Source organism: Colletotrichum karsti (assembly GCF_011947395.1).
Source record: "Colletotrichum karsti strain CkLH20 chromosome Unknown Scaffold34, whole genome shotgun sequence".
Classification (NCBI taxonomy): domain Eukaryota; kingdom Fungi; phylum Ascomycota; class Sordariomycetes; order Glomerellales; family Glomerellaceae; genus Colletotrichum; species Colletotrichum karsti.
The window spans coordinates 52,966-61,861 of NW_024065934.1; the positions used below are offsets into that span (position 1 = coordinate 52,966).

An 8,896-nucleotide genomic window follows, 5' to 3' on the forward strand; every position below is an offset into this window, starting at 1 on the left:
TCCCATCGTGTGGTCATATAATCCACGACTGTTCAAGCTGATCAAACGCCCTACGCCTCCCTTTTGGCGTCTCCCTTATTCGCCTCTTCGTCCGCGACGTGCTCCTCCAAAGCTCCCCCCTTCCGGTCCCTCCTGACGAGATACCAGATCGCCGCAGTCAGAACGAACTGCACCACCATCGTCGCCACCACGCTCCTGAAACCCCGGCGGAAGTACGGCGCCTCGACCGCGGGGAACTGCAGCAGCTGCGCCCACGCGACGATGGCCTGCCCGATGGCGTTCATCGACGCCGTCACGACCGCGCGCTCCTCGGCGTCGCCCGCCATGGTGACCGTCGCCCACGCCATCGTCAGCGAGGGCACCGCGCCCTCGAACCCGTTGAGCATGAACGCGGCCAGCCGCCCGCCCTCGCCGACGTCCCACGCCACCAGCATCGCGACGCCGACCAGCGACGGCACCGTCGCGGCGGCGGTCAGCCCGGCGAACCAGCCCGTGCGGTCGGCGAGGGCGCCGGCGGCGAAGGCGCAGACGATGGAGACGGCCGTCGCGACCGTCGGCAGCGTGTTGATGCGCGTGACCGAGTATGTCCCCGGGAAGGCCTTGAGGTACAGCGAGAAGGGGGACCCGCTGGGCTGCAGGTTCTCGTTCATGATGGTCCACTGCGCGACGAAGAGGTACCAGTGCCAGCGCCGAAAGACGCGCCGGAAGATATCGCGCGAAACCTTTAGCTGCGGCGGCGCGGTGAGACCCTCGAGGCGCTTCTGCGCGAGCGCGTGCAGGTGCGCGGGCAGCAGCCTCGGCCTGGAGCGGGAGGGCACGTCCGGGAAGACGAAGAAGCCGATGAGGGCGATGGGGATGGTGATGATGGCGTCGACGATGAAGAGCCAGCGCCAGCCGGCGAGGCCGTGGACGTTGTGCAGGTTCGTGTAGGCGGCGGCCTGGAGGTAGCCGGCGAACATGGTGCCGAGGGGCGCGGCGATGTAGAAGACGGCGACGCGTCTGCCGATCTCCGAGGGCTTGAGCCAGCTCCCGATGACGTAGATGATGCCGGTGAAGGAGGAGGACTCGAAGAGGCCCGTGAAGAAGCGCATGGCGTAGATGGTCTGGACGTTCTGGGCCCAGGCGAGGCCGAAGGTCGACAGGCCCCAGCCGATCTCGAGGATCGGCAGGACGATGTTGACGGGGTATCGCGTGAGGTAGTAGCAGGCGGGGATCATGGAGGTGCAGTAGGACGACCAGAAGACGATTGTCATGTAGTTGAGCTCGTTGCCCACGAGGTTGAGATCCTCCTTCATGCCACTGGGCTTGGTTAGCCAAATCAAGCAGTCTAAGCATGGACACGTACCTGACGTAGGCGTTGGCGATGGACGACTGGTCCAGGTACTTGGTGAAGAAGCAGAGACATCCGAAGATGAGGATTAGTAGGTCCAGTCGCAGGACGAGGGCCTTTTCCTCGCTGGGCATGTCGGGAGAATACCACCGCAGAGCCGTCATGAAGCGAATCCAAGGGCCCTCGCGAGTCGGTGTCCGCGTCTCCTCATCGACAGCAGGGCTGTCGGCCACGGCTGGCGACTTTTCCGTGAGTGAAGCCATCGCCTTTGTAAGTCAGTAAGACGTCCAGGAAACAGCGCAACTAAATCGAAAGCATCACGATTTCCCCATCTTATATCACGTCTGACTCGCCGCAGTGGTTGAAGAAAAAAGTTCATCGGCAGCCATATCGCGAAGCTCGTTTCCTCATTCGGCCAATATCCGCGGCGATGGTTGGGCAACGCGATGGCGCAATCGCTGCCCACTATGATTGCACATGGCACCCCGTCCGGGTCTCCCAATGAGACACCGCTGTTGAGTTGCATTTTGGAGGTCTGCGGGGTGGGTCGCGATGCAAAAGACCCTGATCGTGGGCCCAATCCGTGCTAAGCTTTGAGGCGCCGGGGACCGGCGGGATGGGTCGTGAGTTAATTCAACGACTTCGTCGGTCACTGTGCTGACCGTCCTTCTGCGACATGAAAAGTAGGCGACGGACTGACGATGCGAACAATGACATTGACGAACAAGAGCCTACACGGCATTTTCATTAGTAGCTCTCACTGTTCCCCCCTAATCCAAACTTTTGTGACACTCAATGCCTCGCCTGGCCAATTCCTCAAAAACCCCATCCATCCACCCATTAAGCACCCCATCCCAATATCTTCACACCTAGTCGAAGAACCCCTTCCGCGCCTTCACGGGCGCCCTGCCGCGCGCCAGCAGCGCCTTCTTCGCGTTGACCGACTGCTTCTGCGCCTTGGGCGCCAGCCTCTCGTCCTGCTTCTTGACGACCCGGAAGACGGTCGACCCCACGACCTCGTCCCGGGGGCCGCGGCTCTCGCGCGCGATCTGCGCCTCCGCGGTGTGCAGCTTCCGCACCTTGCGCGGCTTGCGCTCGGCCTCGGCGTCCTCGCCGTCGTCTTCGTCGTCCGAGTCGAGGAACTCGGCCGGGAGCTCCGCCGGGAGGTCGAAGCGGGTCCGGCGTCCGGTCTTGGTGAGCAACGTCGAGGGCTTCTCTTCATCCTCCTCCTCCTCGCCATCCTCCTTGGCCTCCTCGACGGCCGCGGTCTTTTGCGATTTGCGGGAAGCGGCCTGCTCTTGGAGGCGGGTGTTGCGCTCCTGACGCTTGCGCTTCTGCACGGCGGCTTGTCTGTGCGGGGGTCAGCAGCGAATTCGGTGACGGGCACCAGGTGACGTACTCTAAGATGGCCTTGTTGGCAGCCTGTGCGGACTTCTTGGCCTGCACGGCAGCCTTGGACGTCGAAACGGCCTCGGGCGCCTCATCCGAATCCGAGTCCTCCCCCGCCGCCTCGGCAGCCGGTGCCTCCTCCTCCGCCTCCTGCTCTGGTGACGCCGCCTCGTCCTGGGAATCCTTGATGGTCTTCTCCTCCACCTCCGGCGCCGGCTGCTCGGGGCCCGTGATCACCGTCTGCTCCTGCTGCTCCTCCCTGCCCTTGGACGGGGTCGAGTCCGCCTTCAGTTCCACCACGAGCGTCGACTTCTTTTTTGACGACGGCGGCCTCTCGTCCTTCTTGGCGGAGCCCTTCCTGGGAGTGGCTTTCGGCGTGGGCTTGGGGGTGCTGCCCTCGGCCGTCTCCTTGTCGTCCTTTGAGCGGACGGGCAGCTTCTTGGGCGTGGCGTTCTCGCCCGGGGACTCGACCCCGGAGCGCATCATGTTCCGTGTGGTGACCATGGTGAGTGTGTGAGTGGTAGCGTGAACTTCCCGCGACGGGCGGGTGGCGAATGGCGATTTGAGTGAGACCACGAGTCGCGACGGTGTGAAATTCGCAGAGTACACAGTCTAAGGCGTTGAAAGGTGCGTGTGAAGGGGACGGGTTGTCCGGCGATGTATTTGACGGATGTGTTGGTGAGTGAGCAGGACTGAGAGACGAGCAAAGCGTGCAGTCGCAACTTTTTTTTTGAGGTGGGGACTGCGGCCGAGCAGGCGTTGTTTGATTGGCTGAAGTGGAATGACCCACTTCACTCATCGTGAACCTCAGTCGAGCTTGCTCCTAGCTTCATCTCAACACGTTGAAGCCGGTCCGTCTATTGTGAGAGTTAAACTCGACGCCAAACACTCAATTGTCGCGAAACGCCGTGTGGCAATATAATTGAGCACATAAATTCAGAAGAACTCATCCGAGCGCCATCAATCGCCCGCCTCACGCCTGTAGCCTCACCTCGGCTCAACGTCCCCCGATGAGGGACCACTAAGAAGACACTCATCCCGTCGCCCTCACATCGAACCGCCATGTTCCGCCTCACAACGATCCCCGCCCGTCGCGCCAGGCCGCTGGCCGCCAGAGCCACGGCCCTCCCCGGGCTCCCGATCCCTTTCGCACCTCCACCCGCCGCCGCCGCCGCCGTGGTGAGCAGGAGGACGGCGGTCCAGAAATTTAGGATTCCCGCGCAGGGGATCGTCGTGATCGAACGCTCCCTGGCCTCGTTCAAGAAGCAACACAAGGAGCTGGGCATCAAACACACCACCCCGGAGCAGGCCTACGCCATCTACCAGGCGGGCCTGGAAGCCCTGCGCTCGAAGGGGAGCAATCCGTACTGGGACCAGTGGTTCATCAAGGGTAACCCTCACCTCACCTCCCCTAGCGCAAGACCGGAACGGGCGTCGTGCTAAACGAAAGACTACAGACTTGGAGGGAGCCTCGGCCGTCGCCGTCCACGACACGGCCACGTTCCTCTACTTCTTCCGCGACGGCACCGAGGGCGAGACGCACCTCATCCACCACCTCCTCAACATGGCCGCCGGCATGGGCCACGACGCCTCGGCGCTGTCCAACGCCAAGGTGCTGCTCCAGATGAGTAACCAGAAGACGGGCTACTTCAGCTACAACGGCCCGGCGTGGGGCAAGACGCGGGAGCGCGTCGCGTGGCTGATCAAGCAGGGCCGCGACGCCAACGCCGTCGTCCTCGAGGGCCTGATCCACATGAACCGCAAAACCCACGAGGACAACCTGCTCGCCATCGACGCCTTCCGGCGCGCCTGGAACCTCGGCAAGGCCGCGTCGCACTTCGACTGGGAGGCGACCTGCCTCGAGAGCTGGGGCGACGTCCAGCTGCGGCTCGGCCGGAAGGAGGACGCCACGCACACGTTCCGTCGTCTCATGAAGCTCGGGTTCAACCGCGGCTTCTACCGCTACGCCATGATGCTCGAGCCCGGGAGCTCAGAGTATCTGTCGTGTTTGACGCACGCGGCGGCCGCGGGCATGGTCGAGCCATTGGAGCCGCTGATGAACGAGCACCTGAAGCGGAGCGAGCAGTGCCTGGCCCAGGGCAACAAGGCACATGCGGACGAGCATCGGTCACATGCTCTGGAGTGGTCGAGGGTACTCGAGTTCATTAAGTCATTAAGCCGCGGATAGGCCCCGCTTCTAATTCATGATTGTAAAGCTAGATGTACTTCTACCCACATACCTTTTTCGCCGTTGATTGAATCAAGCGTATTCCCGTCGATCCTCCCACCCCGGCTGGAGGTAGCTCCAGTCGCGGTTGAACTTGAAATCCGTCTGGTACTGCCCGTAGCGCACCAGCTTCAGCCCGTCCAGCTTGGCGCCCTCGCCCGTCTGCGCCCACAGGCTGACGGCGATGGTGTTGCGGCCGCGGTTGTTGAGGACGCCCGGCGGCACGGGGAAGCGCGTCTGCGGGCCGATGTGCGGGACGTACTTGCCGTACTGGTACCCGTTGATCCAGAACATGACGCGGGCCGTCGTCCCCGCGGGCGCGGAGAACTCGACGCCGAGCGGGGCGTCGAGGTCCGAGTCGATGTTGAGGGTGAAGGTCGTGACGTAGAACCGGATGCCCGCCTCGGCGAGCCCGTCGAGGGGGGACTGCGACGCCCAGGACGGCCCGGAGGGGGCGAAGCCCGGGAGGTGCCAGCCGAGACGCTCGGGGTGGAGGCCGCCCTCGTTCATGGGGCCGCGTACGGGGTCGATGTTGGCCTCGCCGCCGGCCGCGCCCGTGAGCCTCCACTGCTTGAATCCCGTGGACGTGCGGGAGCTGCCGGGCTGCAGCTGCGCGCCGAGGATGCCGCGGGGGTTGTTGATGCCCTGCGCCGTGGAGGCCTGGTCGTGGCCGTGGTAGTCGACGACGACGGTCAGCACGTTGTCTGCTTCGCGGAGGGCAGAACGGGGGAGGGGGAGCGTCTTGTTGGTGGTCGTCGCAGACGCGGAGCCGACGTCTCCGCCGACGAACTGCCCGTTGAGCCACGCCGACCAGCCGAACGCCAGCCCGCCCGAGGCGGTGATGTTCACGGCGGTGGCGTTGGCGCCGTCGAAGTAGCCGCGGTAGATCTTGGCGCCCGCGTAGAAGCCGTAGTCGGAGCTGTAGAGCACAGGCAGCGTGACGGGGGCGTACGGGCTCGGGGTGGTGGTCTTGTTGCAGACGACCCAGCGCGAGTCGTCGTAGTCGCGGGCCGCCTCGGGGAGCGCGTCGGCGGAGCGCCAGTTCTTGAGCTCGGGCAGGGCGACGGGGCGGTCCTCTGCGCCCGGGATCTCGGCGGTGAACGAGCCGTAGGCGGTCTTGGTCGCGGCGAGACGCTTGCCGTTCCAGTCGATCGTCTCGATGGGCTTGTCGCCGACGTAGGCCTCGAGGGTCGTGGCGCGGTCGCTGTCGCCCGAGATGTGGAGGACGCCGTGGGAGATGCTGGCGCTGCGGACGAGGTAGGGGCCGAGGACGAACAGCTGCTCGTCGGGTCTGACGGTCGGGTTGGACGTCGTCGGCGGGGCCCAGAAGCGCCAGGCAGTCTTCTGTTCGAGGAGGTAGACCAGGACGCCGTTGGAGAACTTGACGACTGTGGAACCGGCGACTTGCTTCCAGGTGAAGGCCGGATGGCCACCGTTCGTTGTTTCCGTCAGATCGGTGTCGCCGTAGACTTCAAAGGTGAGGTCGGCCTCGTCCTTGAAGGCGAACTCCCCCGTCTGGCCCTCCTGGAGGTAAAAGACCAGCACGTCCTTGTCGAAGATGCCGTACGTGGCGATGTCCGCGGATGCGTAGAGCAGGGTGTGCTTGCCAAAGGTGTAGTCTGAAACGAGAATCTTGCTTTGGCGTCCGTTGAGGATCACGTCGGGCACGGTAACCGAGCCGGCTGTGGTGTTGAGCGTGACGTCGAACTGAATCGGGGTCATGGAGCGGGTGCTGGCCTGCTGGACGACGGTGAAGCCGGCTTGGGTGTCTGGGTTCCGGAGGACCCAGCTGAAGGCCGACGGAGACGAAAGCTGGTAACCGGTGCCGTTCCCGATCATTTCGACCTTGAGCAGCTCGGTTGAGACTCTGGTGAAGAGCCCGATGAGCTTCGTCTGGTAGAGCTTGGTCCATTGCTCGCGGGTTTCCCGGAGAGGAGCGCTTCCTGATGTCAGTCATGCCTTGAGATGGAGCGTGCATCGTACCTGTAGTCGTAACTGGTGTAGACCTGAGGTGCGGCGGCTTTATTTCGTTAGCAGGATTCATGGTGGGCATCGTTGTACTCACAGTGACCCCAGTTCGTTCCTCCGTAACTCATGTAGATGCTGAGCAGAGTGACCCGCTGTCCGATGTTGTTCTTGTAGTAGATATCCGCAAACGCCGGATCATGCTCAGAAGCACACTGCATCGTGTCAGCCACTTCCTCGAATCGTCCCTCGGCCCACCCACCTCATCGTAGAAAGTCTGGCTTCCCCAGTTCGAGAACCACCCGCCTTCAAACTCGGCGAGGTAACTCGGCTGCGTGTACGAGTAGTTCTGGAACCACTGGTAGTACGTCCTGACGACGTTGAACCCAACGGTCGGATCCGTGCAGGATAGCGCGCCGGGGTAGCTGTCGAGGCCGTAGACGTCGATGGCGCCGCCGACATTGTTGTAGTCCGTCGACCACGAGCGCGAGCGCATGCCCTTTTCGTTGTGGGTGAGCGGGACGACGACGCCGGCGTCCTTGAAGGCCTTCTTCAGCTGCTCCATGTAGACGACGGAGGTGTGGTTCGCTTGGTAAACGCTCTCTTGGTATTCGTTTTCGACTTGGTTGAGAATCACAGGCTGGCGAAGGTCAGCGGTGGCCACATAGACCGTCCTGAGAAGACTTACTCCGCCGTTCGTGATTTGGTTTGCTGCAATGATTTTGCCAACCTCCGTGATGAACGGCAGCCAACCGTCGTAGTACCGTTCGTCCGAGGTTCTGAGCTTGCCGAAGCGGCCGTCGGAGCCCCAGAGGGCAAGGCCGCCGCCATTCGTCTCGGCCTGTCGGCAGTTAGCACATATTCTTGGGGCGTCGGTCTGGGGTTCGTACGTTGCAGTATGGTCCGGCTCTCGCGATCACATATAACCCGGCCTCCTTGCAGTAGTCGAACAGACGCTGGATGTTCTTGCCGGCGGTCTCGAAGTCGAAGACGCCTTCGGAGGCGGAATGGTAGGACCAGAAGAAGTAGATGCTGGAGAGATCAGCGTCATTCAAGTCGGACAGGCGCTGGGCCACCCTACCTCACGGTGTTGAAGCCGTTGGCCTTGAACTTTTGGAGGACGTCCTAGAGAGTCTTAGAAGATTTGAGTGAGCGGTAACAAGCTGACGTACAGGCCACAACTCGGGAACTGGTAGACGTTGATAATGGAACTCGGCGGAGCTATTGTCGTCAGCAGTCAGTTCGGTTGGCAGAGATAGAGCAGACCGACTAAATGTAAACCCTGCTGTTGTTGACCGAGAGACTGTACTTGTCCCACGTCACCGCATCAGTGAGGCCATTGTCAGTCGCAACGGCCCCGGAAACCAGCAGCCAAATCAAGGCCGACACAGCCCGAAAGAAGCGCATCTTTAACAGCGCTTATGCGAACGATGGCCTTGGCAGTCAAATCACAGCTGCGCAAGACGAATTACGTCGCATAACACAGAATCCCCCTTGGCGGGTGGAACGCCAGATCTTTAAAAGAGCCTCACACCGATCGCACGGCTTCTGACAACGCTCTATCGCGGGAAGTGAGGCCGAGTGCGACACCTTTCCCCCACCGCGCGGGTTGTCCGTCATTCCAGCAATCAGCTCATGGTTATTTACTTCACTTGCGGGGTATCCCAGTCTGTCGCTGGAGGCAGCAATTCAAGGCGCAATTCTTCCGCTCGACCTTGCGGGACTAGTCAACTGTCACAAGCGGTAAAAGAGGTGATGCAGGTCGAGCTGCCACATTCGGTACAGCCTAATGGAATCTCGGCGTTATGCCTGCCGAAGAACTGTTGATGCTGCTGGAATTGCGGGGTCGAACTTGTGATCATCTGGAGATCGGAGGGGCGACCCGAGCTTTTGGCTCTCCCCCGGACGTAAAGATAGGCGTGCCTGTCACGTTGCGGGAAAATGACGACGAGACAAGCTTTTTGGAGAATCAGCCGATGCCCGTA

General features: G+C 62.1%; 4 protein-coding genes across 4 annotated transcripts; 1 reads left to right on the forward strand and 3 right to left on the reverse strand.

Annotated features, from left to right (window-relative positions):
• Positions 1–50: 50 nt before the first annotated feature.
• Positions 51–1,593, reverse strand: CkaCkLH20_09431 (uncharacterized protein; the record flags this gene model as incomplete). Its single annotated transcript, XM_038892146.1, has 2 exons — positions 51–1,299; positions 1,346–1,593. 2 exons carry the CDS (start codon positions 1,591–1,593, stop codon positions 51–53), a joined length of 1,497 nt encoding a protein of 498 aa, XP_038742382.1.
• A 606-nt stretch (positions 1,594–2,199) lies between these two features.
• Positions 2,200–3,223, reverse strand: CkaCkLH20_09432 (uncharacterized protein; the record flags this gene model as incomplete). Its single annotated transcript, XM_038892147.1, has 2 exons — positions 2,200–2,680; positions 2,730–3,223. The coding sequence occupies 2 exons, from the start codon at positions 3,221–3,223 to the stop codon at positions 2,200–2,202; spliced, it is 975 nt and encodes a 324-aa protein (XP_038742383.1).
• A 558-nt stretch (positions 3,224–3,781) lies between these two features.
• On the forward strand, positions 3,782–4,907 carry CkaCkLH20_09433 (uncharacterized protein; the record flags this gene model as incomplete). The annotated part of the gene is made up of 2 exons (XM_038892148.1): positions 3,782–4,109; positions 4,177–4,907. The coding sequence occupies 2 exons, from the start codon at positions 3,782–3,784 to the stop codon at positions 4,905–4,907; spliced, it is 1,059 nt and encodes a 352-aa protein (XP_038742384.1).
• Positions 4,908–4,979: 72 nt separating this feature from the next.
• CkaCkLH20_09434 (glycosyl hydrolase family 35) lies at positions 4,980–8,318 on the reverse strand (the record flags this gene model as incomplete). Its single annotated transcript, XM_038892149.1, has 9 exons — positions 4,980–6,885; positions 6,930–6,966; positions 7,012–7,126; positions 7,174–7,551; positions 7,600–7,752; positions 7,802–7,943; positions 7,993–8,036; positions 8,084–8,132; positions 8,182–8,318. The coding sequence occupies 9 exons, from the start codon at positions 8,316–8,318 to the stop codon at positions 4,980–4,982; spliced, it is 2,961 nt and encodes a 986-aa protein (XP_038742385.1).
• Positions 8,319–8,896: the final 578 nt, after the last annotated feature.